The sequence below is a fragment of the Sapajus apella genome, unplaced genomic scaffold (assembly GCF_009761245.1).
Source record: "Sapajus apella isolate SASKATOON/1434 unplaced genomic scaffold, GSC_monkey_1.0 scaffold24, whole genome shotgun sequence".
In the NCBI taxonomy this organism is placed as follows: Eukaryota; Metazoa; Chordata; class Mammalia; order Primates; family Cebidae; genus Sapajus; species Sapajus apella.
The window spans coordinates 14,086,639-14,105,947 of NW_022436964.1; the positions used below are offsets into that span (position 1 = coordinate 14,086,639).

General features: G+C 39.8%; 1 protein-coding gene across 20 annotated transcripts in view; it reads left to right on the forward strand.

Moving 5' to 3' along the window:
- TRPM3 (transient receptor potential cation channel subfamily M member 3) overlaps window positions 1-19,309 on the forward strand; it is a 921,715-nt gene that overhangs the window by 653,339 nt on the left and 249,067 nt on the right. For all 20 annotated transcript variants that reach the window (XM_032290701.1, XM_032290713.1, XM_032290703.1 and 17 more), the window contains one exon: window positions 15,230-15,404. In XM_032290701.1, coding sequence (XP_032146592.1) covers window positions 15,230-15,404 — 175 coding nt within the window. The remainder of the gene's footprint in view (window positions 1-15,229; window positions 15,405-19,309) is intronic.

Genomic DNA, 19,309 nt, shown 5'->3' on the forward strand with positions numbered 1-19,309 from the left:
TACTGCAGGATCAGCTCTACCCAATGAAGAAACAGACAATAGTCACCACCAAACAGGTTGTTCAATTCTAGATGTGGAGAGAAGTAAGGACAAGCGGCTAGAATGGAGCTCCCTGTGCATGCAAACATGGAGGGAGCTCCTTTTCCAGAAGAAAGAAGGTTCCCCACAACATTGTCACCCATATTTCTCACCGCGGATTTAGTCACAGTAAAGATTTGATCAGATTAGACTTAACAAATTATTTTTGGGAAAAGATGCCCAGATAATCAAATAACCATTTATCACTTTTCCCAACTGTGGATCAGAAATTGGATGAAATACCATTACTAGGTTCAGAATAATGATTGCCTTTCCTTTGTCTCATATATGATAATGGTTATTTTAATGATCTTGGTTGTGAATGAAGGTCATCCATAGCTTACAGCACTTGAGCTGTGAAAACATACCAATCACCTCAGGAGGAACAGAATTAGGTTCCCATTTCAGGCATATAGTTTCTGTTCATTTCAGCTGGAGGAAATAATAGCTTTGTAGACATCCTTCCAGCAAGGGGAAGAATGTAAACCTTTGTTAATGTATTTCTCCCTGGTGGTCGAGACACTTTGTCACTTTAGCTGGGTTAAATTCTGAGAAATAGCGAGGCTTCGTTTTAAAAGTGCGGGACAGCTGAACTGAAACTGGCTGTTCGAATCCCTAAGAATCTGGGCTCTTTCAGACATAATCCAGATGGACAGGTGAAATGGAAATACCCACCCAAGGAACTCAGCATGTTCTTCTGTAGGTCTCTGACCACAGCTGAGGCCCCATAGTTAAGGCCCATAAAAGGACACCATGAGGTCACTCAAGTGGCTGTCATCTCCATTTCAGCAGGATACCTCCCAACAGTGTTGAGGTATGACAGGCAATCCCTTATGATTATTATGTTATTCCTATCCCTTCAGCTCTTCTAGTCCTGAGGTGTGGATCCTAAGTATTGTACCTTTTATTTTTGTTTTATTTCATAAGCATGTGTTTAAACTATCTTTTGAGTGTGAGGCACTCTTGGAATCAGAATGTTACCTGAGAGGGCTGGGGAGTCTGTGAGAATGAGCGTACTTACAGTTAAGTGAAAGAAGCGCTCCTTAAAGCAAGGCAGAATACAATAATCACCAAAAGATATTCTTTAAAAAAAAAATGGACCATAAAGTAATAAATGATTAGTACTTGCTGAGGAAGTTAGGAAGGCCCTCAGGAACTGGTAACACAATAAAGTTTGACTTTGGGGTCTCTGATGGGCTGAAATAAATGGTACTCCCAGGGGCCCAGGCATGGTGGTTCATACCTGTAATTCCAAAACTTTGGGAGGCAGATCACTTGAGCCCAGGAGTTCTAGACCAGCCTGGGCAACCTGCCTCTAACAAAATACAGAAATTAGCTGGACGTAGTGGTGCCTGCCTGTGGTCTCAGCTACTCTGGAGGATGATGTTGGAGGATCTCTTGAGCCTGGGAGGTCGAGGCTGCAGTGAGCCAAGATCATGCCATTGCACTCCAACCTGAATGATGGAGTAAGACCCTATCTCAGGAAATAAAGAAATAGTACCCCTTTTCTGCATCGAAGTTCTGACCAATTTGAGAAAAAAAGAAATACTTGGTGGAACCCAAGATATCATTGAAAATTACTTATAGGGGACAAGTGAACAGATGGGACTTTAGTTTTATTGGCCAAGTAGGCTTAATGACACTCCAAATTTGGGCAGAATCCCAGGGTGAGTCTTTACCTCCTCACCTTACTGCATATCTTCAGGGTCTGGGTTTCTGGAGGAGCTGGGAAATCTCCAGTTCTCTGCAGGCAGGCAGCTGCCAAGAGGAAGCAGAGCCAGGCAGAGCTGGGCAAACCCAGTCAGTCTTTTCAAATTCACTGGGTGGCCAAGTGAGTAAAGGGGCAGAGAAAGCCCAAGGGTGTGCGTAGGAAAAATTCCTCCTCCTGAGACCATGAGTGAGGAAAGATACTCATCTGAAAATTGGTATGGCTAAGGGAAAGTTTAAAAATCATCCTGCATGGAAGGTGGTGAGGATAGTCTGGTGAGACTAGGATGAGACAGAGAGAGAGCTCTGGAAGGAGATGGGGAGATGAAGGTTGGGTGCAAAACAAGGAGAGTCTTGTATATCACACTAAAGGGGTGGGCTTTTCCTGAAAACAGTGGGAACCCATTATATTTTTACAGAAAGACTATATTTGTGAGTAACAACTAGCAGTTAAGGGAAGATCATTATAGAGGCAGGGAAGTCAGTTAGGAAGAAATCTCAGTAGCCCACAGGAAAACCAATGAGCAATGAGAAACTGGGCATTTGGTATAAATCCTGATTTCATGAGAATTTAAATCACGTCGGTCTACCTTGGATCTCAGGTCAGTTGATTGAGGGGAGAAGTATCCTCTCATAAATCATTTTAAAATTTCTATGGAAATAATTACATTGTCATGTAACCTATCTGCCTTTTTTTTTTTTTTTTTTTTTTTAAGAGACAGGATCTCACTCACCCAGGCTGGAGCACAGTGGCACAATGACAGCTCACTTCAGCCTCTACCTCCCAGGCTCAAGCAATCCTCCCACCTCAGCCTCCAAAGTATCTGGAATTAAAGGCACACACCACCTTCCCCCGCTAATTTTTTTAAAATTTTTTGTGGAGACAAGATCTCCCTATGTTTCCCAGGCTGGTCTCGAACTCCTGGGCTCAAGTGATCCTCCTGCCCAGGCCTCCCAATGTTCCGGGATTACAGGCATGAGCCACCATGCCTAGTCCCCTGCCTTCCTTTGTACCCCAAATGTCAGTGAGCAACTACTACATGTGGAATATTATATGATATGTTGGGAATACAGAAATAAATATCCAACAGAGAAAAGAGATGCCTAGAAATCTCTTCTCTGTTCAAAACCCCCATCATAAGTCATTATTCATGTAATTCATGAGATAAAACTTCAAAAGATATACATAAGAGATTATCAGAATTTTTTCTTTAATACCATCATAGTTGATTGACAAATTTATAAAGTATATTTATTGGCATGTACTTCTTTGAAAAAGAAAAGGCTATGAGAACACACAATGAGAATATCTTTAAACCCGGGACCTGAAGGATGAATATAAGTTTCTCACAGAAGAAACATCAAAAACAAAATTCCTTGAAGAGAAAATCGAGCTTTTTGCATTTGGAACAGGTAGAAGTAATTGCTGTCTCTCTCAGTAGGTACAAAGAAAAAAATGATTTTTATAATTTGGAAAAAGCAAATTAATATACATACCATTTCCCTAACTGTAACCATTCACCTTCCTTCCCAGCTTTTCCCTGAATCATGGACCAGGTCTTGTCTGTGATTTTTCAATCCATAATTCTCTTAGCTGTTTTGCTCCTTATTAATTTTGTCAAGAAGCCAACTTGTATGGGCTGTGGACTTAGATCCTGGAATGTTTGCAGCGGAGTATGGGTAGAGTATTATAAAGTAAAATGAGTTGAAACCCTCTGATTACCTTACATTTGAGAAGGGAAGGTCTGACTTTTGATGTGGGTTTTGCACAGAGCAGAGACTAAGACTATAGCTTTGTTTGGGGAGTTTTCTTGTAGACTTAGATCAATTACATTAAAACATTCAGCCTTCAAACAATGGCTCCGAAGAAAATAATGCTGGCTTTTCCCTTTTACGAAAGTAATAATTGTCTTACAGCCCATGGGATTGGCCATCCTTTTTCTATTGAAATTATTCCAAAAAAATGCTGCTTGGATGTCCTGGTAATGTATTGACATTAATAGCAGAATATTTCAATCAGAGCCATCTGGCCATAAGGGAATAACTGCTCCCATTGATTATGTAAAAAGCTAAGTTAGCTTCTGAGTATATAATACACTTGGAGTTGGTTTATGGATTTTGTTATTTAGCATTCATATCTCCTTCTAACCCACAGAACTAAAAGACTTAACAAGCTGGTTGATGAATAAGGAGAGGCCCCTGGGGAAAGACATTCCGGGAGTGATACAAAAGGCCACCTATCCCAACGCAGAAAATTTTAGCCTTTTGGATACGAGAAAGGAATTTGGCTTTCTTGGCATGTTACCAGTCTGCATGAGAGAGTATTCAAACTTTGGAAAAGGCTATTTCAAATTACTTGTTTGCCAGAGCCTTCTTTCAGTTTAAATGTGTAAAATGCATTCGTTTTTCTTTTCTTTTCATGAATCATTTATACATTTAAAGCAGAAACTTTGTATAAGCTTAATAAATATAAATAAGCATCTTTATACTTGCGTTTAAGCATGAAACTCTTAAGGGCCAGGGCCTAAGTGCTTTATAAATAATAATTCATTTATTATTCAAAACAGTTTTGTGATTTATATACCTACTCTATATATTAAATACTGTATAGAATATCAATATACAAACATCCCTCAATGTCCATGGGGGATTGGTTCGAAATTTCCCAAAGATAGGAAAATCTGAGATTGCTCAAGTCCCTTGTGTAAAATAGTATTTGCATATAAGCTACACACACCTTTCCAGATGCCTTAAATAACCCCTAGATTACTTATGGTACCTAAAGTAATACACATGCTACATCAATCACTGGTATATTTTATTGTTTAGGGAATGAGGACAAGGAAAAATGTATGTATGTGTTCAGTACAGAAATGGTTTTTTTTGTTTGTTTTTTGTTTTTTTTTTTTTCAGAATATTTTTGATCCAGTTGAGGCTACAGATGTGGAACTCACAGATACATAAGGCCAACTATATACTTTTTGTGTATCAGTATACTGTATATCAAGATCCATTTCTGCCCTTCTAGGATATGCGTGGTTCCAGCTTATATGTTGTTAGCTCTATAGAGTCCAGCAAGGCTGTGAGGGTTTACAGTAGCAGGGAGGCAAAATAGATAGAGCAGTACATGCTGGGAGTTAATCAGGAAAAGCCGGAGTAGATAGGAAGCCAGCAGGCAGATGGGCAGAGGCAGTTTGGACCTAGAAAGCAGAAACTGAGAATGACAATATGGCAGATTCTGCCCAGTTGCAAACAGGCAGCTCAAAACCTGAGGAAAAGCCTCCTCTGAGAGAGTGAGACTGGTCAAGGGGTCCAGAGTGCAGGATGGAGATGGATGTGGTGAATATGCCCTTCTAGGAAGGCCCACTGCAGTCAAGTGAGTCTTGGGGTCCATAGTGCCAGGAAGGGATCAGGCAAAAGGCCCAACCTCGCTAGAATGTGGAAGGTGGTACTGCTCTCCAGAAGCTGGGAATATTCAAAGAGGAGTGACTGCTCTTTCTGCCATGGGTCTTAGACCTTTGAGAAGATCTGATCTAAACCCTTCGTTGTCAGGGTAAAGTTTCTTGAGAAACCACACAGGTGACTCCTTTTCTCTTTATGTGAGAGATGCAGAGTAGCTTCCCATATAGTAAACAGCCTTCCCACACAATCTTCAGTTATGCTGGAAAGGAAACCCCTCCTGATACTAAATAGGGTATTAGGCCTGTACTCAGCATTGACCTGAATTGTTCATCTTAAAGCCCCACTAAAAAAAAAGGAAAATCTGCTACTTTAAATTCTCGTATGAAGGACCCTCAAGTGCAAGTACAGATGCTCCTTGAATTATGATGGGGTTATGTCCAGTTAAACAACTTTAAATTGAAAATACAACTAATACACAACCTGCTCAATATCACAGCACAGCCTTGCCTTCCTTAAACATGCCCAGAACACTTACCTGAGCCTACACATGGGAGCAATCATGTGACACAAAGCCTATTCTATAGTAAAGTGTTGAATATTCCATGTAATTTATGGAAAATAAAAAACAAATGGCTATATGACTACTAGAAGTATGATTTCTACTAAATATGTATGACTTTCACATCATTGTAAAGTTGAAAAATTGCAAGCTGAATCATTCTAAGTGAGGGACTGTCTGTACTCCCTCTGTGCCAGGTTTTTGTAGTTAGAAAACAGCTCCTGTGAACCTTCAGGATAAAGGACAGGTGAAGACTGCCATTAAAGCAAGCAGAGGGACGGCTGGAGAGAGAGGAATGTTTGATCATGATAAACTCATGTAAAGTACATAAAGGGCTACATGTTTCTTTTTTTTTTTTTTGAGACAAGGCCTCACTCTGTCACTCAGGCTTTGGTGCAATGGCACCATCAGGGCTCACTGCAGCTTCAACTTCCCAGGCTCAAGTGATTCTCCCACCTCAGGGTCCTGAGTAGCTGGGACGACAGGTACATGCTATCAAACTCCACTAATTTTTAAAAATATTTTTTGTAGAGACAGATTCTTGCTATATTGCCCAGGCTGATCCTGAATTTCTGGCCTCGAGTGATCCTCCTGCTTTGGCCTCCCAAAGTTCTGGGATTACAGGCATAAGCCACTGTGTCCAGCCACAAATGGGTATGTTTTATAAGGAGGTAGAAACATGTCTATAGGAAGGGTTGGCAAATTATAGCCCACACTATTTTTATTTAGCTCATGGGCTAAGAAGTTCTTTTATTTTTTTAAATGTTGGGAAATAAAAGAATAATATTTTGTGGCATGAAAACTAAATGAAATTCAAATATCAGCATTTATACGAAAATTCCATTTTTATTAGTAAGTCTGTATTTTAAAACATGTATATATTCAGTTGTATTTTGAATTTTAATTACACGAAATTGTGTAGAAATGTTTTCTCTCTCTCTTCCTATATAAGTACCTGAACAATTTTCTCTAGTTTGCCCTTTGGCCTGCAATGTCTAGAATATTAATATTTACTATGTAGCCTTTATGCGAAAAAACTTTGCCTACCTCTGGTGAATAGGGGACTCTCTGCAGGAACCACAGCCAAGTGACTATAAATAGGCCTGAAAAGTCACCAATAAGCCCAACTATTTTAATATGCTCTCTCCCTCCACCTCCTTCTCTCCCTCCTGTCTCCCTTTGTCTCACCTCCCTTTTTTCTTCTTCTCTCTCCCCCTTTTATTCTCTTCCCCTCCCTCTCTTTCATAGATCCCCTCTCTCTTCTCTGCTCTCTTTCATTCTTTGTTATTCTCTCCCTCTCCTGCTGTCTCTTTCATAGATTCTCACTCTTTTCTCTCCCCTCTCTCCCTCCCTCCTCCCCCATACTACTTCCTTTCCTCTCCCCTCTCCCGGTAATCTCTCCCTCCACAGTGCCCTCTGCTCCTTTGTTTTCTACCTGCATACAGCTTTTTTGCTCATTGACTTACCTTCCTCACATGGTTGGTCCCGAGGACCGCCACTAACAGAGGCTTCACTCCCAAGTATGCGTGCCCTGGAAGCCCACCTCCCAGTTACTGGCCTTGGGCTCAGGACCTCCGCTTCAATTCCAGGAAAGCAAATCTGGCTCACTGCAGGTCTGATATCCATGTAAGTTCAGCCAGCTTTGAAAAAAGTCAAGGAAGGCTGCCCCTTCTATGCTGTGGACAGGTCTGTTTTCTGATAGGGGAGAGTGGATAGGGTGGACACTATGAGTGTTTTCAGTACACATGCCACAGTGACTTCTTTGGCTGGCTTAAAAGATTTCCCATTCAATCCACTCATCCACTGCCTGGCTTCTGTTCTTTGTCCTCTGATTACTAGATAGAAAAGCAAAGCAAGAAGGCAATGCCCAAAATCAAGGCCAATCGATGGGGGCTAGTACAGGATTGCTGTGAAAATAATGGAGCATTGATAATGTACAAAAGAGATTCATCTGGCAGTATTGAAAACAGAAAAAAAATGTGGTTTTCCATATTAATTTAATAGACTCTGCATTCTCAGTCCCTAGGAAAAGATATGCTATGCACCATCAGTTTTCAATTTTTTTAGCACTATCTGAGGAAGGCATTCTCATTAATCCAAACTCTATATTTTCAGTGTCTTGACATCACCCTATCTGCAGCCAGATTTGCTAAAATTTCACATGCCAAGATCAAATATACAAGCATGTTTATTCTAGAGTATTGCTATTACCTTTAAATATGAAAAGACTATATATAGAGGGGGTCCATTAAGTTAAATATCAGTAAGGGAGTTGCCATAGAAACTGGTAATAGAGAAAAAGACATTTAAGAAATTCATGTTATTTTTACCCTTGCCTAGTTCCAAAGTGCGTTAGAAACATATGCCTTGGGATGTTCCAACCTCAGTGAAGGACCCAAGCCATCTTTCAAGGAATTTCTTTCTGTCTAGAGAATCATAAGCATTTAGAAGTGAAATATCTTGTTGCATGTCGGCTGTTTAATAGCTTGTGTGGTACTTCGTATTTCCAAATGCTTCCCTGGGCATCAATTTCGATGCAGGATTGTAATGGCAGAAATATATATAGCATACAGGATTGGTTTGCATTGGGTTTGGCATTCACCAATTGGGTACATCACAAATTTTCAGTAAAAGATCTCTGAGTTTATTACCCATTTACAAGTAAGGTCAGATACATTCCAGTTATAGTTAGGTTGTCTTGAATAGATAATTTCTCCTAACTCTATAACATGAAGGCAATATCCAAAATATCTGCCTCTGTAGAAGACCTAAGAGATACTCTAGTTAAAATGAGATGTGTTTATTTTCAAATGTCATCCCTAGGTATTTTCTTGGGCTCACTCTGCTCCTAAATAGCTCAAAGATTTCTAATCACATTTCCTTATGCAAAAATATAATATATTAAAATATTATCTGTCTGTACAATAATATTTCCAGAGTTGTACCTCAATATTCATATATTCACAACTAGGAATCTTCCTAATTGTAAGAAGCACCTTAAACTTAGTAAGAACAAAATAGTTTTGACTGTCAGGAAGCACCACTGGTTAGTAGATTCATGTAGTTTTCATAAATTCATCTCACACTTTCCAGGCCACTGAAGAGATGCACTAAGTAGTGAAGGACGCCAAGAATCTAATGCTGAAACTATTTGTAATGAGCTGTGGTAGTATGCAAACTTTAGCCATTATTTCTTAAGTAGGCAGTAAATTGGTGCCCATTAAAATGAGGCAAAATGGGTCCGGCACAGTGGCTCACACCTGTAATCCCAGCACTTTGGGAGGTCAAGGAGGGTATATCACCTGAGGTCAGGAGTTCAAGACCAGCCTGACCAATATGGTGAAATTCCACTTCTACTGAAAATACAAAAAATAGCTGGGCGTGGTGGCAGGTGCCTGTAATCCCAGCTACGTGGGAGGCTGAGGCAGGAGAATGGCTTGAACCGGGAGGTGGAGGTTGCAGCTCTCCCCATGGATGTGTAATGTCAAAGCACATGAATTCTCTTCACAGACCTTTAATCATCAAAAATAACATAATCCTGGAGCTGGCAAGATGAAGAATTGTTAACTGTGTTCATGTTATTAGGACATGGCTTTAGCTACTAAACACAAGTTACTGACCCACCACTGAAGACTTCGTATTGAATTGTTCAAGATCTTCAGGAAGTTATCTCTCATTTAAAGTGCAAATCCCCTTTTTAAATGACCTATACTGTAATAACCGTGATCTGTGGCCTGTAGTCATTAAGGTATCACCAGTTTCTATGGCAACTCCCTTACTGATATTTAACTTAATGAACCCCATCTATAAACAGCCTTTTCAGAGAATGATCTTCTATGCTCTGTCTCCATGTAAATATGAGCCAGTTTCCAACAGCAAATAAATTATCTCTCAGGCCCACAAGCACTTTAGATCAACTGTGGTGACCTTGACATAAAAGCGAAGTGTTAATTTAGTTTGATCAAAATTCTCCATTACCCAGGCATTTTACTATTACAAACCAAATGTTTTCATAAATAGCTAAACTGATGATAGATTATGGTTTTATATCAGCAAAGAGAGTTAATTGCTGGGTTTTTTTTAAATTCCTGTTTAAAAAAAAAAAAAAAGATGACGAAGAAGAAGAAAAGACCACTTGGGTTTTTAAGACATTCTTTCATTCCTGCCACCTCTCTCCCTCACAATGCCTGACCCAGTCTTTGCTTATGGCAATTTAGACACTTTTAGCTTTTTTGGGAGCCCCGTCTGAATTGCCTAGCAGTTGGAACAAAGTGTGACAAAAGTCTAAGAGATAATCTTATGCAAGGACTTAGGGTTCAGTATGTAATTAGAAAACCCTGGGGTAACCTAAAACCCTGCGGAATGCAGAGCTGCTAAATCTGTTCCTCAGGCTCACATTTTTGTAAGCTCTAATGCTTCCCGTTCCAAAATTGCAAAAGCTGGCGAGTGTGGCAAGCATCTTGACTATTTCTGCTTAAAGCAACCTTACATTGCTCTCAAATTAAATTCTAATGGAAAGTTCTGAGAATTATGAAAAGTCTTTGGTGATGGTAGAAAATGAAAAATGACTGCAATCAACAAAGTAATTGGCTTACTTTATCCCAAAACCAAAGAACAAATATTCACCAGAAAAGGGATCTGGGGGAATCTAGGTATTTTTTTTCCTACAGATTATATTTTTAAAATTTAAATCTAAACAACTTTTTATTTTTATTTTATTCATTTATTTTCATGAATGACCAATAGGTTTAGCTGAGCAAGACACAAATTTGTAAGGATCTTCAAAGGAACTATTAGTTTCTTTATGGGCATAAAGAAAATGGCAGTGAGCCCTATGAATCCAGCCCAGCTGGATATTCAGTGGCTTCCCAAAATGTTTTCTTTATGTCACAGATGAAAGTGTAGCATTCTTGACATTCTAAAAAGCGGTTTCTTTTCTATGAAGTCATATCCTGCAGATTCTCATTTATAAGATTGTGAATCTTGCTAGAGATTTGTAAATATCTTATGTCCAAGCTGTAATTAAGAAAAAAGAGTATGAACAGAAAAAGAAAAACACAGAAGAAAGAGGAGAATGGAAAGAGAGTAGGGTGATATCCTATCCAGGAGTCTCCAATTCCCTGTCCACAGACTGGTACTGGTCCATGTCCTGTTAGGAGCCAGGCCATATAGAAAGAGGTGAGTGGCTCGCAAGTGAGCCAAGCTTGGTCTTATTTACAGCCAGTCCCCTTCACTCACGTTGTCACCTGAGCTCTGCCTCCTGTCAGATCAGCTGCAGATTAGATTCTCATAGGAGCGTGAATCCTATTGTGAACTGTACATACAAGGGATCTAGGTTGCATGCTCCTTATGAGAATCTAATATGTGATGATCTGTCACTGTCTCCCATCATCCCCAAATGGGACCGTCTAGTCACAGGAAAGCAAGCTTAGGGCTCCCACTGATTCTACATTATGGTGAGTTGTATATCATTTCATTATATATTACAATGCAGTAATAATAGAAATAAAGTACACAATAAATGTAATGCACTTGAATCATCCCAAAACCATCCCCCTCCACTATCTGTGGAAAACTTGTCTTCCGTGAAACCAGTCTCCGGTGTCAAAAAGGTTGGAGACCACTGCTATGTACAATGTTTCGTTCTGGAAAGTTTAGCCAATCAATGTCACTGGACAGTAATAATGTGATTAGGGTGGGGTTTTGCAAGGGGTCCATTCACAAGGTATTCATAGGCTTATGATCAGCTAAAATAGGTTTCAAGGATCCATAAAGCCCCTGAAATTGCATAGAAACATTTTTGTGTCTACCCACATGTATATTTACTTTTATAGAGAAAGTGTCACTAGCTTTTATCAAATACACAAAACTATTCTAAGATCCTTGCCTCCAGGAAATAGGCTACGGACCCCCACTTTAGGTCACTACTAGTTATCTGCTGTCATTTTTTTTTTGCCAGAAATGAAGACAATACGTGTATATGTGTAAGTGTTTGTGTGACCTCACAGAAAGGCTTAATGTTAACATATCTTGGTTAACTTACACTAAGCATGATATTTTTAGGCATAGTTTGATTTTCTACCTCTCGTAACTAAGAAATTCAAAACTGCTTTTGTTTTTAGGCTATAAAGTCTTTTATTATCTATGGGACAAATGTCCATGTATTATTACTGAAAACAGTAAGAGAGAATTTGGAAGCATAGACATATTCAGTATTTATGAAAAAGATGACAGTTTGCTCCATTCAGTTTTTAGCACCAAATTTAACGAAATGTATGTGTGTGTGTATTATATTTTATACATTGACAAATATATTAGCAGAGAATAAACTGACAATATATTACTCTCAAACCAATCAGCCTATGAAATTTAATCCTTTTACCTATGTATGCTGTCAAATGAAGAGGGGGTGTTCAGCCATCTTTCCTGCTGTCTTGTAGACACTAGATCATTGGAGCATGGTAGAAGGTCCATGCTAAGGACTTCTCCCTCCATGAGAACACTCAGTGAATCACACTTGGTCTGTGAGTTGGAGTAAAGATGCCACCAACAGAATCCAAGAGTCAGAACTTGGCAAATTCTAGGCTATCTTAGAAGATCCTAGAATGGGTCTAAATATATCATTTGATATAAAACAGCAGGTATAGGGTATTGTTCCTTAATATGAAGCCAGTGAGGTAGGAGCGTGTGCTAAAGCAAATCGAGGGAAAAACAAATAGCATGGCAAAAACGGCAGTTACTTTTGCACCAATGTAATACTTTGGGAAATACCTCATAAAATAACCTTTAACAATGGAAAATAGGCCATCTTTTGCAAGGCATGTTACAAAATACAAATCCCTATGGGGTGGATATTTTCATGACAGTGATTTTCCTCCCAAAGAGAAATGTTGTATTAACATTTCAAGTTAGGGCTTAGTCTTTTTTTATTTTTATTTTATTTTTGAAATGGAGTTTCACTCTTGCTGCCCAGGCTGGAGTGCAATTGCACAATATTGGGTCACTGCAGCCTCTGCCTCCCAGGTTCAAGAAATTCTTCAGACAGCCACTCGAGTAGCTGGGATTACAGGCACCCACCACCACGCCCAGCTGTTTATTTATTTATTTATTTATTTTGGTATTTTTAGTAGAGATGGTGTTTCACCATATTAGCCAGGCTGTTCTCAAACTCCTAGCCTCGGGTAATCTGCCTACCTCAGCCTTCCAAAGTGCTGGGATTACAGGTGTGAGCCACCACACCTGACCAGCCTTTAATCTTTAAAGTACCTTTTAGCAGAAATTTACTCAGTCTTCATAATCAGCAGCAATAAGTGAAGTATCTCCTTTACAGACACCCAAAGAGAGCTTTAAGGAGACCTATTGTTTGGGTCACTAAGGGCCCTTGCATCAAACAGAACAACAAGGCCTTTCATCTCTCTCTTCTTGGATTTGAAAGTAATTCTCAAAACTTCCCCATCCACAGAAAACTCATGGGTCCCCAGGTCACTTCTCTCCTAGTTCCCTCTAGGGAACTGAAAGAAATCTTGGCATCTTGCCTTGATCAACAATCATCATTTTCTTTTGCATGTTTTAAGTGGAAATGCAAAACAGCACCCATTTTTGTGTAACTGGCATTTTGGATCGTTTTCTTAAGATGAAAATCAAACCAGGAAAAACATCAAGTTAGATGAGATAAAGCCCTAGGAGACTAAAGTATTTATGCTTTAGAAGTAAAACAGGTCACATAATTCAAAAATATCTTTTAGTAATAGAGCAAGAAACCAAATCCCAAACTATTACTCATCACTGGGAAGCAGTTTCCTGATATCAGACTCAAGCATAGCAAAAGAAGTAAAAGGGAGAACTCAGATGTTCAAGAGTCATTTTATTTTAGTTTATGTTTATGGAAGTGGCACAGAATTTTGATTATCTCTTTTTTAAGATAACTGCTGCATGTGCCCTCTAAGACCTGCTCATTTCTACAGTACTTTCCATTCCTTTACTATTCTGAGGCAGCAGAGAGAAAAAATACAGTATGATACCAGATTGAGCAAAAGGAAGGTATTCAATAAAAAATCATACTTGAAATGTCATTTAAAAATGAATTGTTCTTTCTCATTATGTCTCTCATGGACAGTTGATTTTATTACTTCTCTTTAAGGTTCGGTTGAACCATGCATACAGCAATTAAGGCAATTTTGACCTAAAAAAGGAAATGTCTCTGGCTCAATATAAATAGTTTAAATACTTCTGGAAAATCCTTAATTCAACGGAATCCAACAAATGTTTACTGAACTAACATCATGTGCCTAGCTCCTTGCTCAGTAGTGGCAGATGCAATAATGGCAGATGCCAAATCTCCTGGGTAATTCATCATGACAATTGTGCCGTCAAGATTCAATAATCATGCAAAAATTAGCCAGGCGTGGTAGCGCGTGCCTGTAATCCCAGCTACTCATGTGACTGAGGTAGGAGAATTGCTTGAGCCTGGGAGGCGGAAGTTGCAGTGAGCTGAGACTGTGCCACTGCACTCCAGCCTGAGCGACAGAGTGATACTCCATCTCAAAAATAATAATAATAATAATAATAATCAATCTGATTATCTATGGCCAAAGATAGACCCATAATTCAGCCAGTAGTTGATTCAACAAGCTGAAATATGTTCCCAGCTGATTTTGATAGTCTTTAATAAAAAGAGCCATGTAGGCATTTTCTTTTTTTTTCTTTCTTTTTTTTTTGTTTTTTTTTTTGAGACGGAGTTTCACTCCCTGAACCCAGGAGGGGGTGCTATGGCGCGATCTCGACTCACCGCAACCTCCGCCTCCTGGGTTCAGGCAATTCTCCTGCCTCAGCCTCCTGAGTAGCTGGGATTACAGGCACGCGCCACCATGCCCAGCTAATTTTTTGTATTTTTAATAGAGACGGGGTTTCACCATGTTGACCAGGATAGTCTCGATCTCTTGACCTCGTGATCCACCCGTCTCGGCCTCCCAAAGTGCTGGGATTACAGGCTTGAGCCACCGCGCCCGGCCCATGTAGGCATTTTCTTACCACTGTGATAATTTCAGGGAGATGGCATTTTTTAACTTCCTACTTTTCATATAGGCAACAGACCCATTGGAAAGATAAAAGACTTGCTTCAGACCATGTTCAACTTCCATGCTCCTGGCTGCTGGTCTGATGCTCTGTCTGTTAACTAATTCCTGTTTCTCGCTCCTCACCCCAAGCCCTCCCCTGTAATGTATGGAACCCCATGCCTTCGCTGACCCCAGCATCCTCAGAGTTATGGGGAGAGGGCAAAGTCAAATAGACTTTCTAGTGGGAAAATTCGGCTGAAGGGTTTTCTGTCAATTCTTGCCCAGTACCGTATCCCTTCATATGTTGCTACCTCCCCCGTGCTCAGTAATTTTAGTTTGTGCTTTTTGTTTCTCTTTTTATTTCTTTGGTTTGCTGGCTTTGTGTTCTTTTCTCTTTTTTTCCTTTTCTTTTCCTTTTTTAATGCAGGAATCGGTCAAGGTGTTCCCGTGGTGGCGCTCATAGTGGAAGGAGGACCCAATGTGATCTCGATTGTTTTGGAGTACCTTCGAGACACCCCTCCCGTGCCGGTGGTTGTCTGTGATGGGAGTGGACGGGCATCTGACATCCTGGCCTTTGGGCATAAGTACTCAGAAGAAGGCGGGTAGGTAACTTTCCAGGCCCCATAAAAGAACCTTAAAGCCTGTGTTCAATGCTTGGAAATGAGGGTGTGAGTGGATTATGTTTTCAGTAGCTCAACCAAGACCTCAAATCAGAACCAGCTATGAACAGTTTGTCTAAAACATGTCTGCCACAGGAGGGCTGTGGTGAAGAACAGAGGAATACATTCTAAATGTCCTATGAAGTGGGAAATTCTGTGAAAGCTACACTGATAATAAAAAGGGTGAGGGAAAGAGAGGAGGTCATAGGCTGTGGTCTCCTTTTTCTTCTCTTCGTATCTCCTTCTCCTCCTCCCAAAAAGAAGCAGCAAGTATTGCTTTTTTTTTAAAAGTCTTTTATACTTTAAGTTCTGGGGTACATGTGCAGAATGTTCAGGTTTATTACATAGGTATACACGTGCCATGGTGGTTTGCTGCATCCATCACCACGTCATCTACATTAGGTATTTCTCCTAATGCTATCCTTTACCTATCCATCCACCCCCTACTATCCTTCCCCCAGCCCCCACCCTGCTGACAGATCCTGGTGTGTGACGTTCCTCTCCCTGTGTCCATGTGTTCTCATTGTTCAACACCCACTTATAAGTGAGAACATGAAGTGTTTGGTTTTCTGTTCTTGTGTCAGTTTGCTGAGAATGATGGTTTCCAGCTTTATCCGTGTCCCTGCAAAGGACATGAACTCATCCTTTTTTATGGCTGCATAGTATTCCACAGTGTATATGTGCCACATTTTCTTTATCCAGTTTATCATCGATGGGCATTTGGGTTGGTTCCAATTTTTTGCTATTGTGTACAGTGCCATAATAAACATACATGTGCATGTGTCTTTATAATAGAATGTTTATAATGCTTTGGGTATATACCCAGTAATGGGATTGCTGGATCAAATGGTATTTCTATTTCTAGATCCTTGAGAAATTGCCATGCTGTCTTCCACAATGGTTGAACTAATTTATACTCTCAACACAGTGTAAAAGCATTCCTATTTCTCCACATCCTCTTCAGAGTCTGTTGTCTCCTGACTTTTTTTTTTTGAAACAGAGTCTTTTTCTGTCGCCAGGCACCAGGCTGGAGTGCAGTGGTATGATCTTGGCTCACTGCAACCTCTGCCTCCTGGGTTCAAGCAATTCTCCTGCCTCAGCCTCCTGAGTAGCTGGGATTACAGGCACACACCACCACACCCAGCTAATTTTTTTGTGTTTTAATAGAGAGGGCGTTTCACCATGTTGGTCAGGATGGTCTTGATCTCTTAACCTTCTGATCCACCCGCCTCAGCCTCCCAAAGTGCAAGGATTACAGGCGTGAGCCACCGCACCTGGCCAGTCTCCTGATTTTTTAATGATCACCATTCTATCTGGCGTAAGATGGTATCTCAATGTGGTTTTGATTTGCATTTCTCTGATGACCAGTTATGATGAGCTTTTTTCATATGTTTGTTGGCTGCATAAATGTCTTCTTTTAAGAATTGGGTTTTAACACATGAAGTACAGCCAGTCTGGACCAGATGGTGCAGGTTGGTAACTTCAGAGAAGCTGAGATGTTCAGCTTCTAGGCTTGGCCTTCAAACACCAGCATTGCCAAGTCACTGTGAAGATATGTGGTAGATTGTGCCATCAGGTTTCTCTAGACAGGCTGGGAAGGTAAAATCTCTGTAATGGTAACCACTCTGGTCCCTTGTAAACTCCCCTTGAACCTCTCATGCCTTTTCCTTGGTCTGTTAGGCTTCTAATGCTACTTTCAACAGTTCAAAGCCCAAAACCCTAGGAAAGAGTCCCCCTTCACAGCACTTCTCTCCAACCTGAGTTCCCACTGATCAAATGCGGAAATCCAGGCACTCTTGTAGATTATAAGATCAAAATAAGCCATCCCAAGGTGTGAGTGAGTTTAAGGGGGAAAGCTCAGAGGAGCCATAGATGTTTTAAATAAGGGACTTCCTAATCTAATCAGTTCCCCAACACATGAAATTTGTGAGGGAAGAAAGCCCCAAATGAGACGATAGTCCTTTATTCATGCCTTTTTTTATTACACTTTAAGTTCTGGGGTACATGTACAGAACGTGAAGGTTTCAGTTATACACGTGCCATGGTGGTTTGCTGCATCCATCACCCCATCAAATACATTAGGTATTTCTCCTAATGCTATCCCTCCCCTCACTCCCTAACCCCCAACAGGCCCCACTGTGTGATGTTTCCCTCCCTGTGTCCATGTGTTCTCATTGTTCAACACCCACTTATGAGTGAGAACATGAAGTGTTGGGTTTTCTGTTCTTGTGTCAGTTTGCTGAGAATGATGGTTTCCTGTTTCATTCATGTCCCTGGAAAGGACATGAATTCATCCTTTTTATGGCTGCATAGTATTCCATGGTATATATGTGCCACATTTCTTTATCCAGTCTATTATTGATGGGCATTTGGGTTGGTTCCAAGTCTTTGCTATTGTGAACAGTGCCGCAAATAAACATATGTGTGCATATGTATTCATGCCTTCTATAAATATACATTAAGTGTTTACTGGATGCCATGCACTAGGCCAAACATTGAGATGTAAAAAAGAATAACATACAATTAATTGCCACTCTCAAGATGCTCACAGTAAGTTTACTAAGTAGACAAGCATTACCAAACAAAAATGACAAGTGATCTCACCAATGACAGCACAATGCTCCTTCCTCCATCCTTCTCATGCCCATCCCTCTCGTACCCAGGCTGCCTTATTTAAATAGAGACTGAACATGGCAGATCAGTACCATCTCATCTCTTCCCATTCCCTTCCTCATCTTTGACAGCAGCCCAGCATTCCATGTAAGCCATTAAAACAGCACACCTGCCTAGTTAGCAGATGAACCTAAGTTTGTGAAATGAGGAATAACAAAAGGCATTGGGCCTCCGGCTTAACACTGCAAACCCAAAAGCTCTGATACCAAAAAAAAAAAAAAAAAAAAAAATCTAATTTTTATAAACTCAAAGTTGGAGTTTGCTTTACTGGTAAATTTAGTTAAATTACTATTATCTTATTTTTTGATAGTAAATATTGGTCCATTTTAGAACAAAGAACCTGAAAAGAGAATATGTACCCAAACTTCTCTATCTCTACAACCAACCTGAGTTCAAGATCTCAATTTTGCTTTGTTTTATTAAAAGTTTAGCCAAGATCCTCCTTATCCTCTAAATCTAGCAATTTGTTCTGTTTTTCAGAAATAAACTTAATAATTTTAATACAGTTTTTAGCTTTGGCTTATATCTTGCTTTCTAGTTTGCAAATTATTTTATGATATTTCTACAAAGTAGATGCAAATTTGCATTCAGAATTCACCTTTTGTTTTTCTGGGTTTTTTGTTTGTTTGTTTGGGGGGTTTTTTTTATTTGTTTTGTTTTTCAGAAAACTCATGGAAAAGTAGAGACCTCAGTATTTCAGGTTTCTCAGGTCTATACATAATGAAAGCCAGGACCTAGTGCCTATTATTTATCATGATCTTGGATTATCTGCCTTGAAAAAGTTAAGATATGTGATAAGATTGCCCTTCCTATTAGAATATGGAAGAAAGGTTATGTATTTTACACCTGGATGGGATCTAGATTATTTAAATTAAATTATTTAAGTTAAGTGCTTTGTCCAAAGCCACAACCCAAGATCCCAGGCCAGAATCCCTTCTGGTGTATTATAAACATTTACTGAGATGTGTTTCATGGTATGTGCTTTAGTGTTCCTCATATGGTACTTCAGTGATACTGTTTTTTAAATATTCAAATGAACTTCAGTTGCCTTCAGCTTCCTGTTTTCATTATACTTTAGTATTATTAGTTTTACTATTAGTATTCCAAAGAAATAGAAATCAATGCATTCCTAGTTATAAACCAATGTCCCAGTGGATCAACCCTGTGTCATGTGG